The sequence below is a fragment of the Loxodonta africana genome, chromosome 12 (genome assembly GCF_030014295.1).
Source record: "Loxodonta africana isolate mLoxAfr1 chromosome 12, mLoxAfr1.hap2, whole genome shotgun sequence".
Lineage (NCBI taxonomy): Eukaryota > Metazoa > Chordata > Mammalia > Proboscidea > Elephantidae > Loxodonta > Loxodonta africana.
Genome location: NC_087353.1, coordinates 609,499 through 629,121, shown reverse-complemented (window position 1 = coordinate 629,121; position 19,623 = coordinate 609,499). Strand labels below are relative to the sequence as shown.

Below are 19,623 nucleotides of genomic sequence, written 5' to 3'. Positions count from 1 at the left end.
AGGCCTCTTCTTCCTGCTCACGGCTCTGACATTCTGTGGTGTGGATGCCTTCCTCACCATTTCACCCTCCCACCAGGATACATCTGCTTGGGCTCTGATACTCCACTCAGGACTGTTCCCCTGCAGGAATGCCCTCCTCCTCCTGCACTAGGAGGTGCTCCAGTGCCAAAGCCCTTCTCACTGTCCTTGGACCCTAACACCCACTGCCACAATCCCCCCTCTCCCCCCGCCCCATCCACAGATGTCTACTTTCTTTGGTTCCATCTCGTTGGCCTTAGGACTGAATTAGGTAATAAGTAATCAGGGACCGGGCAGATTACTTTTATTACCTATTCAAAAAAAAAATTTTTTTTTGTTTTTCCATGAAGGGCAAATTAGTCTTAGACTTTTAAAGTTTGTTAAGGCTAGTCCTGTGATTAAAAACTGTATGTTAAAAGGGAAAATGTTTTTTAAACCTGCCAGTGAGATTTTTTATGTTTATAGCAAATTTTCAGAGTACCCGTATTGGTTAAAAACAAAGCAAAGCCATGCATAAAATATCTACTGTTACCAGTTCAACCAACTTTAAAAGACTCTGTCAGTCTCAAACAACATAGTTTTACTGATTAAAAAAACAAAAACCTTTTGCCATCAAAGACAAACCTAGTATTCATGAATCACTTAGTGAGTGGTATCAGAATAATAATTCTCTTGTAGAGCAAAATATATAGCCATGCCACTTTTCTTACTCATTTTTTTTTGAAAATGTGGTTATATTTCATAAATTTTTATTATGTTAACGTGTATTGAGCTTATTATTGCTATTTTTAAGTGAACTAGTAAATACATATTTTTAAAATTTCTCAGTTTAATTTCTGCTACAATAAATATTGATAAATATAACTCACATAAAAAAGTTTTTTGAGATCCTTAAAATTTTTAAGCACATAAAGGGGCTTCAGGATTTTAAAAGTTTGAGAACTTCTGCTTTACAGTTTAGTTTTATCAGCTGTTTCCAACCTGTAGATTGTCTCCACCCCTCACTATCCCAGGTGTGGTCTTGCTCTTCGCTATATGCATATGCAGGTTTTTTCCTCAGTTATTACCTTGTGGAAGTCTTCCATGTTGTTTTGCTCTGATATGTAAAAGGAGTCCTTATTCCACAGAAGGTTGTATTATCTTACCACTGCCCAGATCATGAACTCTAGAGTTTTTGAAGAAGTACTGTGCATCGTGGATGGAATTATGTCCCCCCAAAGGTGTGTGCCCCGGTATTGTGTGATTTTCCTGTATGTTGTAAGCCCTGAGTCTATGATGTTAACGAGGGAGGATGGGCGGCAGTTGTGTTCGTGAGGCAGGACTCAACCTACAGGATTGGATTGTGTCTTGAGTCAATCTTTTGAGATATAAAAGAAAGAAGCGAGCAGAGAGACAGGGGGACCTCATACCACCAAGAAAGCAGCACCTGGAGCAGAGCATGTCCTGTGGACCTGGGGTCCCTGCGCCTGAGAAGGTCCTCGACCAGAGGAAGATTGAGGACAAGCACCTTCCTCCAGAGCTGACAGAGAGAAAAAACCTTCCCCTGGAGCTGACTCCTTCAATTTGGAAATAAATTTACTGTGAGGAAATAAATTTCTCCTTGTTAAAGCCATCCACTTGTGGTATTTCTGTTATAGCAGCACTAGATGACTAAGACAGCGCGTGAGGGCAATGCGAATCAGACAAGACTTCTTAGATAGATGTTATGGATTGAATTATGTCCCCCTAAAACATGTTGTAAATCCTAACCTCTGTGCCTGTGACTGGAAACTCTGGTGGCGTAGTGGTTAAGAGCTAAGGCTGCTAACCAAAAGGTCAGCAGTTCAAATCCACCATGCGCTCCCTGGAAACCCTATGGGGCAGTTCTACTCTGTCTTATAGGGTCACTATGGGTCGGATGAGTTGGAATCAATGGCAACGGGGTTTTTTTGTTTGCTTGTTTAGTGGCAAGTACTAAGGTCCTGCAGGAGGCCCCCACCTGAGGGAGGCCAGTGTGGCTGGAGCAGGGTAAGTGGTAGGAAAAGTAGTAGGAAATGAGGACCCCCATGAACCTGCTGGGTAGTTCTCAGATCAGTTTTTAAAAAGAATACCTAATGGAAGTTGTTAATCAGGAAATGTATTGCCTTAAAACTACCCTCTCTAGTTACCCTTTGGAAAGTTTTTGCATATCCCTGGGGGTAAACATCCTCTAGTTGGAAGATCACTGAGCATGACTGAACATGATATGATTCCTATTGGGAGAGGACAGGAAATTGGCCAGGTAGTCTCGCTGTGGTTTCAGTAGGCACGCAGACAATATGAGAGAGTTATTTGGTTTTCAGTGTGCATAGGGAAAAAGCGAGAGGGCTGGTAAACTTTCGAATGATGTTTTGGTAACAATAGACTAATCGTTTCTCTCTGTGCCTTGTACTTTCCTTTTATTTGCTGTTATATTTCCCTCAAATACCTTTCCTTCTCATGCACTTACTAAGCTTCGTTCTTGAAGAACTACTTCAGACACCACTTCTTCTGTGAAAACTTCCCGAGGACGTAGCATGGTGTGTTGAAAAGATACAGGCTCTGGAGCCAGACAGACTGGAGTAAAATTTGGACTGTGGTGTCTAGCTATGTAGCTGTGGACAAGTTACTTAACCACTGGGCCCTGGTTTCTTCATAGAAAACATGAGCTTATCCTTAAAGGTTGTTAGGAATGCCTGGAGCACAGCTGGTGTTCAGCTCTCAAACTCTCAGTTCTCGTTAATCCTTGTTTGATCTGTGCTCACAGGGCAGCGTTAGCTGAACTGTGGTGTGTCCTCTTCTTGTGTTCTTCATTGTATTATAGGGAGCCGTGTGACTGATTCTTCTGTTAGGATTGTGTACTTGGAGGCTCAAGTCTTCAGAAAGATGTCATTGTTTTTTTTTTTTTTTTTTGAATCTTCCATGATGCCTGACCCAGCCTGTTAATAAACTTTTACTGAATCAATTTATTGACTGGATTCTGGAAATAAGATGGTGACACAGGGCAGTTTGGCATCAGAGTAGGGAAAAGGCAGTAGGGGTGGCCCAGACGAAGTAGAGGGGTTGGAAAACTCGTTTTCCTGGGAATAGAGCGAGAGTCGGGTTCCTTGTAGGTTTGCAGAAGGTAGTCTTGTAGTTGCTTAGCTCTCAAGGAAGGATCAGTTCACCAGGCAGAGTGGATCCCCCTGCCCAAGGAGAAGGGTGAGACGTGCTGCTTTGGCTTCCCTTGGCTCTGAAGTAGCAGCGATTAGAAAACCAAGGCCAAAAAGTTAGTTCTGATTTTAGGGGTATTTCTTGAAACACTTTTCCTCCTTACCACTAGGTGGGGAGATAATGTTATCATTTTACATTTCTGGAGAAAAGCAGAAATCCAGTTGCTGAGATTTATTTGCTTATTTAGTAGCTTTTGCTGGAATGCCTGATAGATGTGGGTTTTAATGCAGTGACCTGAGTGGCTTACTGAGTACACCGAAGCACAGATTGTTTGCGTGACCTGAGTGGCTTACTGAGTACACCGAAGCACAGATTGTTTGCGTGACCTGAGTGGCTCACTGAGTACACCGAAGCACAGATTGTTTGCGTGACCTGAGTGGCTCACTGAGTACACCGAAGCACAGGTTGTTTGTGTGACCTGAGTGGCTTACTGAGTACACCGAAGCACAGATTGTGTGCGTGACCTGAGTGGCTTACTGAGTACACCGAAGCACAGATTGTTTGCGTGACCTGAGTGGCTTACTGAGTACACCGAAGTACAGATTGTTTGCGTGACCTGAGTGGCTCACTGAGTACACCGAAGCACAGATTGTTCGCGTAAGTAGAATGTCATAACCATCACTAAGTGCGACCTGTTTCTTCATCCCGAAAAATGATAGTTACACTCAAGTAAAGTGGATTCAGGGAGCGTGTTTTTATGCATCTTTACGTCTAATCACCTGATAGATAAATTGTTGGAAAGCTTGTTCCCAAAGGAGACAGAACGTGTCCTCTACAGCTACATCACCTGCATCAGGCACACATTGTGCTCGATAGAATCAGGACTTTTCCAAAGCTATTAACTAGTAGAGGATACTTACTAGTTTTGTACACTTTGCCAAATGATCTTCTCTGAGCCTCAATTTCCCCAGTTGCAAAATTGGAGGAAATAATAGTATTTACCTATCAGGTAAATTTACCAGGCTTCTAACATGTTGGCATTAGAAAGCGTAAGGGCTTCTTACACTTAATTATATGATACAGTGATCATACATCATTACAATATTGTATTGGATTGGGCAAATCTGCAGCAAAAAAACCTCTTTAAAATGTTAAAAATCAAAGATGTCACTTTAAGGCGTGCCTGACCCAAGCCATGGTGTCCTCAGTCAACTTCTATGCTTGTGAAAACTGGGCAATGAATAAGGAAGACTGAAGAAGAATTGATGCCTTTGAATTATGGTGTTGGCAAAGAATACTGAATATACCATGGACTACCAGAAGAATGATCAAGCCTGTCTTGGAAGAAGTAAAGCCAGAAGGCTCCTCAGAAACGAGGATGGCAAGACTTTGGCTCACACACTTTGGACATGTTATTGGGAGGGACCAGTCCCTGGGGAAGGACATCATGGTTGGTAAAGCAGAGGGTCGGAAACCCTCGTTTTTGGTTTTGGGTTTAAAGTAGAGGGTCAGCAAAATACAGGAAGGCCCTCAAGGAGATGAATTGACACAGTGGTTGTAACAATGGGCTAAAGCATAGCAGTGGTTGTGAGGATGGCACCAGACCGGCAGTGTTTTCTGTTGTGCATAGAGTCACCATGAGTTGAAATCAACTTGAGGGCACCTAACAACAACAGCGTGATTATCTTGGTTCTATTCATGTGTGTCTTTTGTCCAAATGCTTCCCCGCAAAAAAAGAATACTTTTTTGTTGTTTTGTTACTTTTATCAGTGATAAATATATAGCATTTTACTTGAGCCAGAAGAAACTGGTAAACACTGCTCAAGAAACACTTCTCTCCTCCTTCTTGTCCATCTTTTCTGCCCATTTCTCATCTGTTTTATTAGATCCAATATTCACCCACCCATTAATTGTAGGCTTTCTGTAGGCTTAGATGATTAGTTTTTTTTTTTTTTTAATTGTTGTAAAATATATATATAACATATTTGCCAATTCCGCCTCCTTCCTGTCCCTAATAACCACTAATAAACTTTGGTCTCTATACTTTTGCTTATTCTTGTTATTTCATGTAAGTGATACCATACAATATTTGTCCTTTTGTGTTTCACTTACTTCAGTGACATAAGGTTTTTGGGGTTCATCCATGTTGTAGCATGGATGAGGACTTAATTTCTCTTTTTTGCTGAATAGTATTGCATTGTATGTATGTATGTCTTAGTCACCTGGTGCTGCTATAACAGAAATACCACAAGTGGATGGCTTTAACAAAGAGAAATTTATTTTCTCACAGTCTAGTAGGCTACAAGCCCAAATTCAGGGCACCGGCTCCAGGGGAAGGCTTTCTGTCTTTGTTGGCTCTGGAAGAAGGTCCTTGTCATCAGTCTTCCCTTGGTCTGGGAGCATCGCAGCACAGGAACCTCAGGTCCAAAGGACACACCCTGCTCCCGGCACTGCTTTCTTGGTGGCACGAGGTCCCCATGTCTCTCTGCTTGCTTCTCTCTTTTATATCTAAAGAGATTGGCTTAAGACACTATCTAATCTTATAGATCTCATCAATATAACTGCCACTAATCCATCTCCTGTCATCACAGGGATAGGACTTACAATGCATAGGGAAGTCACATCAATTGACAGAATGGTAGACAATTACACAATACTGGAAATCGTGACCTAGCCAAGTTGACAGATATTTTTGAGGGACACAGTTCAATCCATGACAATGTATGTACCACATTTTGTTCATCCATCCGTTGATGGACATAAAAGTTGTTTAAGACATGTGCAGAGACCTGGAGATCGAAAACCAAAAGGGAAGAACATGCTTTGCATTTCTCAAGCTAAGAGAACTGAAGAAAAAATTCAAGCCTCAAGATGCAATATTAAAGGAGTCTATGGGGAAAATATTAAACGACTCAGGAAGCATTGAAAGAAGATGAAAGGAATACACAGAGTCATTATCCCAAAAAGAATTGGTCGACATTCAACCATTTCAGGAGGTACCATATGAGCAGGAACCAATGGTACTGGAGGAAAACTCCAAGCCACACTGAAGGCATTAGCGGAAAACAAGGCTCCAGGAATTGACGGAACACCAATTGAGATGTTTCAACAAATGGATGCAGTGCTGGAAGTACTCACTCGTCTATGCCAAGAAATTTGGAAGACAGCTACCTGGCCAACCGACTGGAAGTGATCCATATTTATGCCTATTCCCAAGAAAGGTGATCCAGCCAAATGTGGAAATTATCAAAGAATATCATTAATATCACATGCAAGCAAAATTTTTCAGATCATCCAAAATCAGCTGCAGCAGTGTATCTACGGGGAGCTGCCAGAAATTCAAGCTGGATTCAGAAGAGGACGTGGAACCAGGGATATCATTGCTGGTGTCAGATGGATCCTGGCTGAAAGCAGAGAATACCAGAAGGATGTTTACCTGAGTTTTATTGACTATGCAAAGGCATTCGACTGTGTGGATCATAACAAATTATGGATAACATTGTGAAGAATGGGAATTCCAGAACTCGCACTCATGAGGAATCTGTACATAAATCCAGAGACGGTTGTTCAAACAGAACAAGGGGATACTGCATGGTTTAAAGTCAGGAAAGGTTGTGCACCAGGGTTGTATCCTTTCACCATACCTATTCAGTCTGTATGCTGAGCAAATAATCCGAGAAGCTGGACCGTATGACGAAGAAGGAGGCATCAGGATTGGAGGAAGACTCATTAACAACCTACGTTACGCAGATGACCCAACCTTGCCTGCTGAAAGTAGAGAGGACTTGAAGCACTAACTGATGAAGATCAAAGACCACAGCCTTCAGTAGGGATTATGCCTCAACATAAAAAAAATCCTCACAATTGGGTCAATAAGCAACATCATGACAAATGGAGAGGAGGTGGAAGTTGTCAAGGATTTCATTTTACTTGGATCCACAATCAACACCCATGGAAGCAGCAGTCCAGAAATCAAAAGACACATTGTGCTGGGCAAATCTGCTGCAAAAGGCCTCTTTAAAGTGTTGAAAAGCAAAAATGTCACCTTGAACACTAAGGTGTACCTGACCCAAGCCGTGGTGTTTTCAGTTGCCTCTTATGCATGTGAAAGCTGGACGATGAATAAAGAAGACTGAAGAATAATTGACGCCTTTGAAATGTGGTGTTGGAGAAGAATATTGAATATACCATGGACTGCCAAAAGAACAAACAAATCTGTCTTGGTAGAAGTACAACTGGAATGATCCTTAGCAGCAAGGATGGTAAGACAGTGTCTCACACACTTTGGACACGTTGTCAGGAGGGATCAGTCCCTGGAGAAGGACATTGTGTATTTGCTCATGAGCCAGTTTAGGTAGGTTATGTGCTTCTGAGAATTTGTCTTTCATTTATCTAATTTGTTGGTGTGCAGTTGTTCATAGTATTCTTTTTTTGTTTTTTAAAAGCAACTTTAAAAATGTAATTTACATAAAATAAAATGCACCTATTTTAAGTGTGTAGTTCACTGAATTTTGACAAACGTGTATACCTGTGTCACTACCACCACAACCAAAATATAGAGCATTCTCATCATCCCCAGAAGTTCCACTGTATCCCTTTGCAGTACTTAATTCCTTTTTATGTCAATGAATATTCCATTGTATGGAAATATATACCCCTGCAGTAGAATATTTAGATTTGCTTCCACTTTTGCCTGTTACAAATTACACTGCTATAAACATTTGTGTACAGGCTTCTGTGTGAATATATCTTATATCTTTTTATATCTCTTGGGTATATAACTAGGTGCTGAGTCATATCGTGACGACACGTTTACTTGGTTTTTTGAGAAACTGTCAGGCTGTGTGTACCATTTTATATCCTGACCAGCAGTGTATGAGGGCTTCAGTTTTTCTATACCCTTACTAATACTTGTTATCTGTATCTGATTATAGCTATCAAGTGGATATGAGGAAGCCCTGGTGGCGTAGTGGTTAAGTGCTGCGGCTGCTAACCAAGAGGTCAGCAGTTTGAATCTGCCAGGTGCTCCTTGGAAACTCTATGGGGTAGTTCTAGTCTGTCCTATAGGGTCGCTGTGAGTCGGAATCGACTCAGTGGCGGTGGGGTTAGGTAGTGGGTTAGTGGATATGAAGTGATATCTCCTTGTGATTTTGATTTCTATTCCCGTGACGACTAATGATGTACATCTTTTCATATATATGTTTGCCATTTGCATATCTTCTTTGGAGAAGTCTCTATTCAGATATTTTTCCCATTTGCCATTGGATTGTTTGTCTTTTTATTATTGTGTTGAAGGGTTCGTTATATATTCTAGATAGAAGCCTCTTACCAAAGATGATTTACAAAGTTTTCTCACATTCAGAGGGTTATCTTTTCACTTTTTTGATGGTGTCCTTTGAAATACAAAAGTTTTTTTGTTTTTTAATTTTAATGAGGTTCAATTTTTTTTTCGTTTTCGATGTGTCTAAGAAACTATTGCCAAATATAAGGTCACGAAGATTTGCTCCTACGTTTTTTCCTAAGAATTTTATAGTTTCAGCTTTTTATATTTAGATCTTTGATTTATTTTGAGTTCATATTTGTGCATGGTGTGAGGTAGGGGTCCAGTTACATTTTTTGGATTGGCTCTCCAGTTGTCCTAGCACCATCTGTTGAAGAGAATATACTTTCCCCATTGAATGGTCTTGGTGCCCTTGCTGAGAGTTAATTGACCATAAATGTGAGGTTCTCATCTGGTTTTAATTTGCATTTCCCTGGTAATTAGTGGTGTTGAGCATCAGATAATGTGCTTGTTGACTGTTTGTGTACTGTCTTTGGTTTAAATCTTTCACACACATTTGAAAAAAAAGTATGTTTGTCTTCTTAATATTGAGTTATATTGAGGGCTATGGACAGTAGTTCCCCGGGGGACATCTAGGTCAATTCTAGAGGCCATATTTACAATCCATATATACAACGTCCTACATTCTACCTTGTTGAGTAGCATCTGGGGTCTTAAAAGCTTGTGAGTAGCCATCTAAGGTACAATTGGTCACTTCCTGTCCAGAACAAAGAAGAGTGAAGAAAACCTAAGACTCAGGAAAACGTTTAGTTCAAAGGACTAATAGACCACATGAACCACGGCCTCCACTAGCCTGAGACAGAACTAGATGGTGCTCGCTACCACTACTGACTGCTCTGACCAGGACCACAATTGTAGGTCAGGAACAGAGTGGGAGAGAAATGTAGAGCACAATTCAAACTCATAAATAAAACCAGACTTACTGGTCTGATAGAGACTGGTGGAATCCCCAAAACTATGGTTCTTAGATACCCTTAAAACTTGGAATTGAAATCACTCCCAGAGATAACACTGTAGCTGTACAATGGACAGGTGTATGAAATGAACAGTAACCCTGGTGAGGAATGTACACCCCAGAACAATCAACTATATGAGACCTAAAAGGCAGCATTTGCCCAAAAGCAAAGTTCAGAAGAAGGATAGGGGCAGGTGAATGGACTCAGGGAACCCGGAGAGGAAGGGGGGGAGAGTGCTGACACATTCAGGGGTTTGCAGCCAAAGTCACAAAACCAGGTGTATAGAAATTGTTAATTTGCTCTGTAAACTTCCACCTTGACAACAATAAAATCTTCAAAAAAAAAACTTGAGTTGTAGACTATTTTTGTATATTTTGGATACCGGTATTTCTCTCAGATATACACATAGTAAATATTTTCTCCCGGTCTATGGCTTTCTTTTTATTTTATTGTGTCTTTAAAAATACACAAGTTTTTAATTTTGTTAAAGTTGGTTTTTCGTATTTTTCTTCTTTGTGCTTTTGGTCCCATCTAAATATGTTTGCCTACCCCAAAATCATGAAGTTTGTCTCTCTTATTTTCTTCTAGAGTTTTATGGTTTCATCTTTTAAGTTTAGATCTATGATCTATGTTGAATCATTATGTTTATGGATGGTATGAGATAAGGTGGTCAAAAGTTTTTATCTTTCTTTTTTGTATTTGTAATGACATTTATTGATTCATAAAATATTTTTTTAGTATTTTACTCTCTGCCTGGCATTGACGTTTCAGTGGCAGCTAGACAGGCATATTCTCTACCCTCCTGGACTTCTTAATGGAGAAAACAAATTAAAAATTTGCAAGTTATAATAAGTACTCTGAAGGAAACAAGGGAGGGACAGAGCTAGAGATTCACACTTAAATTTTTTTATTGTGCTTTAGGTGAAAGTTTACAGAGCAAATTAGTTTTTCGTTAAACAATTAATACACAAATTGTTTTGTGACATTGGTTGCCAACCCTGCGATGTGTCTACATGCCCCTTCTCGACCTCAAGTTCCCCATTTCCTTTTGTCCAGTTTTCCTGTCCCTTCTTGCCTTCTCCTCATACATGTGGCTGAGCTACGTGTATTATTATTTATTTCATAGGCTGTCTCACCTTTGGCTGAAGGGTGAACTTCAGGAGTGACTTCAGTACTGAGTTAAAAGGGTGCTTGGGGACCATGCTCTTGGAATTGCTCCAGTCTCTGTCAGACCAGTAAGTCTGGTCTTTTCTGTGAGTTGAATTTTGTTCTATCTTTTTTCTCCAGCACTGCCTGGAACCCTCTATTGTGATTCCAGTCAGAGCAGTTGGTCGTGGTAGCTGGATACCATCCAGTCGTGCTGGACTCAGTCTGGTGAAGGCTGTGGTAGTTGTGGTCCATTAGTCCTTTGAACTAATCTTTCCCTTGTGTCTTTGGTTGTCTTCATTCTCCTTTGCTTCGGATGGGGTGGCCGCTCACAAGCTTTTAAGACCCCAGATAGGGAGTCGTATTTGAGGTAACCTACTTTACACAATCTGTCTAAAGTTGTCGTTCTTAGGTGCCTTCGAGTCAGTTCCGACCCATAATGACCCTGTGTACAACGGAGTGAAACACTGCCCGGTCCAGCACGATCCTCACTGTCGTTGATATGCTTGAGACCATTGTTGCAGCTACTGTGTCAGTCCACCTCGTCGAGGGTCTTCCTCTTTTTCGCTGACCCTCTACATTACCAAGCATGATGTCCTTCTCCAGGGACTGATCCCTCCTGATAACGTGTGTAAAGTATGTGAAACGAAGTCTAGCCATCCTAGCTTCTGAGGAGCATTCTGTGTGTACTTCTTCCAAGACAGATTTGTTTGCTCTTCTGGCAGTCCATGGTATATTCAGTATTCTTCACCAACACCCTAATCCAAAGGCATCGATTCTTCTTCAGTCTTCCTTGTTCATTGTCTAGCTTTCACATGCATACGATGCGGTTGAAAATACCATGGCTTGGTCAGGCACACCTTAGTCCTTAAAGTAGGTTACCTCAAATGTGACTCCCTATCTGTCTAAAGTAAGACAAACCCCAGTCCCTTTTGTATTTGCTTAAACCTTCGGCATTCCTCCTAGCGCAGTTATTGCAGTAGCCTCCGGATTGATCTCCTTGGCTTCAGTGTCATCGTCTTGAACCAGTCCTTCAGAGTGACCGTCCATGACTCTGTCCTCCATCAAACCCTTCTTAACTTCCTGGAACTTACAGGATTAGGTCTAGGCTCATTAGCTTAGTAACTAAAACCCTGGGGACATAGATCACCTCTTCATTACCTGAATCCTTTTGTCCCCTGATCTCCTAACCCGCATTCAGTCACTTCAGTCATATGAGACACTATGAGTTTCCCAGAACGCCATGCGGTTCCCTTCTGCGTCTGCCTGTGCTGTTCCCCCGGCTGTGTTGTCTCCACTCTCCCCGATCTGCTTCCTTCTCAGAACTCCAGAGATGGCTTTCAATCTGAAGCTTTTCCGACTCCTTTAGTGTCGGTTATGTTCTCTTTTTTGCTCCTGCTCTACCCTGTTATACTTCTATTGTTGTAATTATTGCACTGTGGTGTTTTTTTTGCAAGTTCCTCTCATGTCTGTTTCGATAGAAGACAGCTTCATCCGCATACTTGCTTCTGCATTCAGTCTGTTGTGATAGCATATGCCACTTAACCCAAAAAAAAAACAAACCCAGTGCCGTTGAGTTGATTCCGACTCATAGCGACCCTATAGGACACAGTAGAACTGCCCCATAGGGTTTCCAAGGAGACCCTGGCGGATTCGAACTGCCACCGACCCTTTGGTTAGCAGCCATAGCATTTAACCACTATGCCACCAGGGTTTCCATATGCCACTTAGCTTCTGATAAACTGCATTGTATACTCATGAAAGAATGAGAAATGAAAAAGGAAAATAACATCTTAGTATTATTTTAAAAATAGGTTTGATTTTGTGTACCCCTAAAAGGGTCTCAGGGACTGCAGGGGTCTTCTGACTGTACTTTGAGAATTGCTGCCCTAATGATAACTACTGTTGTTAGTGTGGTGCGTAATCTTTCAGATGTTTTCTTTTAAATGAAAAATGCTTTATCATAGATATATACCATACTGTACATGCGCATATATGTTTCTGAAACTTCCTTTTCATTCTTAACTATATTCAGAGAGCTTTCTTTATTAATATACATATATCTGCCCCATTTTTTATTGCACTGTATTTTAATTATTTGTTCAAATATCTGTTTTGCACATTAGATGTTGAGCAGCGATTGTCTTATATGAAATATTGCTGGGGATGTGGTAGTGGCAATACTATAGAAAGACAGACTTAACAGATGGATGAGATTATTCTGTAAACAGGGGAGTCATTGCAGATTCTTGAGCTGGGTTGGGGAGAGATGAGCCAAATGTTTTAAGATGAATATTTCAGTAATGTGTGGGTGAATTAGAAGAGAAACCATAGGAAAGGAAATCAGAAAATCGTAATTTAGATTTCAGTTAATGAATGCTTAGAACAAGATAATGGTGAACTAAATCCAAAGATAGGAAGGATGTGAATGCTGTTGAACCCAAACCAGACCCACTGCCATCAAGTCGATTCCGACTCACAGCACTCCTGTCAAGTTTCCGAGGCTGTAAGTCTCTGTGGAAGCACACGGCCACATCCTACTCCCACGGAGCCGAGCTGCTGGTGGCTTCAAACTGCTGACCTTTTGGTTAGCAGTCGATCGCTTTAACCACCGTGCCACGAGGGCTCCTTGTGAATGGCGTTGTGAAAGGAGGAATGACAAGATGTGATGACAAACTGATGATGGAAGGAGGCATGGCTAACAGTAGCTGGGATTTCAAACACAGCTCTATGGGATGGTGGTGGTGCCTTGACAGAAGCAGACAAAAAGGAGAACTCAGTTTTGGAGGAAAGGTACACTCTTTGACCTCAACTCCTTTAGGACCATTCCAGCTCTAAATGATCCATTTTATGACCTGTTTACTTTTAAATTATGCCTTGCATAGCATGTACAGTTACGAGTGCTGTGAACTAGTAATTTTGTAGTATGTTACAAATCTAAGGTGCCCTGGTGGTGCCGTGGGTTAAGAGTTTGGCTGCTAACCAAAAGGTCAGCAGCTCGAATCCACCCGCCTTCCTTGGAAACCCTACGAGATGGTTCCACTCTGCCCTATAGGGTCTCCATGAGTTGGAATCAACTTGATGGCAGTGGGTTTGGGTTTTTTTTTTTGGTTACCTTTCTCTCACTTCTACTCACATATACAGATTTTGGAAAGTCTTGTATATGGTAATACATGGACTTATTTTAAAAGAAATGTCTGTTAGCATGGTCTATGCATGTGTATCTTAAGGTGCCCGCTGTCACACGTGCAGATTTATTGTTCCATGAACGTAGCAGAAACAAATACTCATTAAAGTCCTTTAATTGCACAGATGCAGGACGGCTGGAGTACACATTGATGAATCCTTATTCCCTGCAGCCAATACTAATGAACAGTTACCAAGCCTGACTAAAAAAAAGGTAAGTATGTGATTTCAGTAGACGATGGCAATTATGAACTTATTCTTTATTTTTTTACTACTAGAAAATAAAACTTGTAGAAATACATTCAAGAGTTGTCTTATGTATCCTTTTTTGATATGAAGCAGTTTTGTGTTATTGTTCTTTTCAAATAGCATTTTTTTAGTGAATTATAGAGATTATTCTGTTCTATAAATGCTTTGATATATTTGTATGGAAAAGGAAGGAGAGTATGGTTGGGAAAGTTCAGTGACTTCTGAACCAGCTACCTGAGTTAGGTGAGACTCACAGGTTAAGGACACGGTCTTCTCTCAGTTCAGACACCAGCAGCTCAGGAACGCCCAGGCCACACTCACTCTGACCAGTTGGCTAGAAATTCAGGGGTCTCCACTGCCCCTCAGATTTGATAACTTGCAGAACAACTCACAGGACTCAGGAAAGTGCGATACTTAACGATTACAGCTTCATTACAGCAAAAGGGTGCAAATCAGAAACAGCCAAAGGAGGGACGCATAGAGCAAGCTCTGGGAGGGTCCCGAGTGCAAAACCTGCGTTGTCCTCGGGGACAGGTCACCCTCCCAGCATGTCGATGTGTGACAGTATGTAGATACTGTCAACGAGGGAAATATACCAGAGCCTCGGGGTTCAGAGTTTTTATTGAGACTTCCTTACATGGATATGATTGATTGAGCCATTGTCCCTGTGATTGAACTTAGTCTCCAGCCCACGTCTTCTCTATGGAGGCTGAGCTGATGCCGTGTGGCTTAAAGCTCCAACCCTGTAACCAGCCCTGTGGTGGGTCTTTCTGGGCTGGCCAGCTCCCATCCTGAGGCTTCTCATTAGCATAAACTGTCAAGAGGCTCACCATGTGTCGCCCTGTTAGTTAACTATCAGGTGTGTCTGAGGTGCTCACCAAGAATAACAAAGATACTCCAGTCACTTGGGAAACTCCAAATATTTAGAGATGACCTGATTAGCCCAGTTCTTTATTACACAGGTTTACAGGTTAGCTTCTGGGAACCTGGGAAAAAGTCCAGCCAAATTCTTTATGACACACTAGGGGAAAACTGAAAACTGGCAAGAGACCAGCGAACATTCAGATGTTCTGGTAATCGCTTTGGAATTTAGTTTGTTAGATCAGTAGTGAAATGCCTTTCTTCTGTTTAGCCTGAAAATCTCAAAAGTCTGAAGCAGGTATATCCAAGTGTAGCTGTACACAGTTATTTATTATAGAAAATCTATTTTTACGAATATAGTGAAACACACAACTTTCATTTGAAGTTGAATTCACATGTGGGCTAAAGGTTGAACCTTTTCTGTTTTTTATTTACTTAAATGTTTCTAATTGTGCTTTCTTTATTTGAAGGTATACTTAGCTAATATGAAACATCCGTAGTTACTTTGTTTTCAAATGAGAATCTGTTCTGTGTTGGAGAGATTTTAAGACTTTCTTTAAATTGAATTAGCTGTAGATTAAAAAGCTATGAACTTTTCCAAATTTTCTGAAGATAGTAAATCCATTCCATTTCATTTCAGACAAACCAGAATTTGACAGTGCAGGCGTGGCTGTCTCACCTAGACCCTCTCAGCTGATTATGGGTGGAAAAGGGGATTCAGGAGGGTCTTACGTTTTGTGATTCTTTAACTAGTGGGTGTGCCTGGTATTTTAAGAATAAAGTATTTATTTTAAAATATATTAGTAATACTGCATGCGTATTTTCATTGTAAAACATTTGCTAAACAGTTGTAACGCCAAGATCTCTTGATTTCCACAAGAACATCACCCTCGTCCCTGAAAATCAGTGAGCGGTTTGACTTGTGTCGGCTGGACCAGGTTTATGTTACGTGTTCACACACACACACACACACACACACACACACACACACAGTGTCGGCCGGACCAGGTTTATGTTACGTGTTCACACACACACACACACACACACACACACACACACACACACACACAGTGTCGGCCGGACCAGGTTTATGTTACGTGTTCACACACACACACACACACACACACACACAGTGTCGGCCGGACCAGGTTTATGTTACGTGTTCACACACACACACACACACACACACAGTGTCGGCCGGACCAGGTTTATGTTACGTGTTCACACACACACACACACACACACACACACACACACAGTGTCGGCCGGACCAGGTTTATGTTACGTGTTCACACACACACACACACACACACACACACACACACACACACAGAGTGTCGGCCGGACCAGGTTTATGTTACGTGTTCACACACACACACACACACACACACACACACACACAGTGTCGGCCGGACCAGGTTTATGTTACGTGTTCACACACACACACACACACACACACACAGTGTCGGCCGGACCAGGTTTATGTTACGTGTTCACACACACACACACACACAGTGTCGGCCGGACCAGGTTTATGTTACGTGTTCACACACACACACACACACACACACACACACACACACAGTGTCGGCCAGACCAGGTTTATGTTACGTGTTCACACACACACACACACACACACACACACACACACACACACACACACACAGTGTCGGCCGGACCAGGTTTATGTTACGTGTTCACACACACACACACACACACACACACACACAGTGTCGGCCGGACCAGGTTTATGTTACGTGTTCACACACACACACACACACACACACACACACAGTGTCGGCCGGACCAGGTTTATGTTACGTGTTCACACACACACACACACACACACACACACACACAGTGTCGGCCGGACCAGGTTTATGTTACGTGTTCACACACACACACACACACACACACACACACAGTGTCGGCTGGACCAGGTTTATGTTACGTATTCACACACACACACACACACACACACACACACACGTTTGACACGAATGGCATCCTACTACTACTTGTATTTTTTTTTAAGTTTTCTTTTTTTTTTTTTTTTCGCTTAACAGTTTTTACCATTCCATCTCTCTCCTCTCTCTCTTGGTGTGTATGAAACTGTTCATTTTTCTGCATTATATTATACATTTCTTGTATTCACACACCTTTAAATCATTATCTGTTTTTGCTAAGTGGTTTATTTATGACATCTTTTAGCTTATTTCTCCAGTTTGAATATCTAGAAGTGAAATTACTGGTCAAAATGTACACACTTTGACTTCTAACAATTCCATAGAAGAGTACCTCTTTCCTAACACTCTCACCAGTGCTGGATATTATTAATCTTTTTAATATTTCCGAGTCTGAAGTATAAATAATTGCTCATACACTTACCATTTAAATTTTGACTCATGTCTAAAAACACTCCCTTTCCTTTACTTTTCCACATGGCAACTGCAAATTATACGTTACTCCAGACCCTATTATTTTGGGTTCTGTGAAGAGGTTCTCTGCTTCTCTCCCCCTCACTCGTTCTATTGCCAGCTATCCCGGCATGCTCGCTTTTACCTTAGAGCCATTACATTGTCTGTTCTCTTTATCTGGAGCATTTTTCTCCCCAAAATCCAACTATATGGCTAGTTTTCTAACTTGTTTATGGCTTTGTTTAAATGGTATTTTCTCACCGAGACCTACTCTGATTACCCATTTAAAATAGCAAGGCCTTCCTACTTAGGCCAGCTGTCCCAATCTCCTTTACCTCCTTTTTCTTGTTTTTAATATATAGTATTTTTATTTACCCCTTTCTAATATACTGCACTAATGGTGGCAGTTCTGTTGGGCTTGGTTGCTAAAGAAAGTTCCCAGACCCCAAAATAACAGTGTTTACAGACCTACAGCTTGTTGCTGGACGAGGATGCTGTATACCAACAGCATGAAAGTGAGGATAGCATCACTGCTGAAGGCTGCCTTGTAACAGGGGATCCGGATAGGCCATATGGAGTCCAGTTGTCACTGCCGAAGGCTGCCTTGTAGCAGAGGATACGGATAGGCCATGTGGAGTCCAGTTGTCACTGCCGAAGGCTGCCTTGTAGCAGAGGATACGAATAGGCCATGTGGAGTCCAGTTGTCACTGCCGAAGGCTGCCTTGTAGCAGAGGATACGGATAGGCCATGTGGAGTCCAGTTGTCACTGCCGAAGGCTGCCTTGTAGCAGAGGATACAGATAGGCCATGTGGAGTCCAGTTGTCACTGCCGAAGGCTGCCTTGTAGCAGAGGATACGGATAGGCCATGTGGAGTCCAGTTGTCACTGCCGAAGGCTGCCTTGTAGCAGAGGATACGAATAGGCCATGTGGAGTCCAGTTGTCACTGCCGAAGGCTGCCTTGTAGCAGAGGATACGGATAGGCCATGTGGAGTCCAGTTGTCACTGCTGAAGGCTGCCTTGTAGCAGGGGATCCGGATAGGCCATGTGGAGTCCAGTTGTCACTGCCGAAGGCTGCCTTGTAGCAGAGGATACGAATAGGCCATGTGGAGTCCAGTTGTCACTGCCGAAGGCTGCCTTGTAGCAGAGGATACGGATAGGCCATGTGGAGTCCAGTTGTCACTGCTGAAGGCTGCCTTGTAGCAGGGGATCCGGATAGGCCATGTGGAGTCCAGTTGTCACTGCCGAAGGCTGCCTTGTAGCAGGGGATCCGGATAGGCCATGTGGAGTCCAGTTGTCACTGCTGAAGGCTGCCTTGTAGCAGGGGATCCGGATAGGCCATGTGGAGTCCAGTTGTCACTGCTGAAGGCTGCCTTGTAGCAGGGGATCCGGATAGGCCATGTGGAGTCCAGTTGTCACTGCCGAAGGCTGCCTTGTAGCAGAGGATACGGATAGGCCATGTGGAGTCCAGTTGTCACTGCCGAAGGCTGCCTTGTAGCAGAGGATACGGATAGGCCATGTGGAGTCCAGTTGTCACTGCCGAAGGCTGCCTTGTAGCAGGGGATCCGGATAGGCCATGTGGAGTCCAGTTGTCACTGCCGAAGGCTGCCTTGTAGCAGAGGATACGGATAGGCCATGTGGAGTCCAGTTGTCACTGCCGAAGGCTGCCTTGTAGCAGGGGATCCGGATAGGCCATGTGGAGTCCAGTTGTCACTGCCGAAGGCTGCCTTGTAGCAGGGGATCCGGATAGGCCATGTGGAGTCCAGTTGTCACTGCCGAAGGCTGCCTTGTAGCAGAGGATACGGATAGGCCATGTGGAGTCCAGTTGTCACTGCTGAAGGCTGCCTTGTAGCAGAGGATCCAGATAGGCCATGTGGAGTCCAGTTGTCCACCTTTGTATGGGCTGTTAGATGCGCTTTCATAGATTAGGGACCACAGAGGTGTGCACAGAACACCTTGGAGCCAGGGAGCATAGAATTCTTGGCAGGGACTTGTTGTATGTACTCTGCTGGTCATCTGGGCATTTATTGCTATCTTACCAGCTACAGTGGTGGTGCCCTTCAAGGAAGTTATCAGTCTCTGTTAATAAACAGTGTTGACAAGCTGATATAAACTACCCCAAAACCCCCTGGATCCATGAAACCCATATCAGCACTATTAATTAGTATATTTCATACCTTGAGTAGGGGTCAGTGCTTGTAGGGACTTCAGCAAAACAGTTCAGGGCAGTTCTAGGCCTGCTGGATTTAACCTGCCCAGCACATGTGCTATGTAATTTACTTAATAAACAAGTTAGAGAAGT

The 19,623-nt window shown here is 42.5% G+C and overlaps 1 protein-coding gene across 13 annotated transcripts in view; it reads left to right on the top strand.

Annotated features, from left to right (window-relative positions):
- MCPH1 (microcephalin 1) overlaps positions 1–19,623 on the top strand; it is a 331,342-nt gene that overhangs the window by 32,190 nt on the left and 279,529 nt on the right. For 12 of the 13 annotated variants that reach the window (XR_010323533.1, XR_010323534.1, XM_064294942.1 and 9 more), the window contains one exon: positions 13,924–14,011. Coding sequence is in view for 8 of the 13 variants with exons in the window: in XM_064294942.1 (XP_064151012.1) it covers positions 13,924–14,011 (88 nt within the window). In the remaining 5 variants the exon portion in view is untranslated. Of the gene's footprint in view, positions 1–13,923; positions 14,012–19,623 lie in introns of those variants that run through there. The other variant, XM_064294949.1, reaches the window with a different exon arrangement.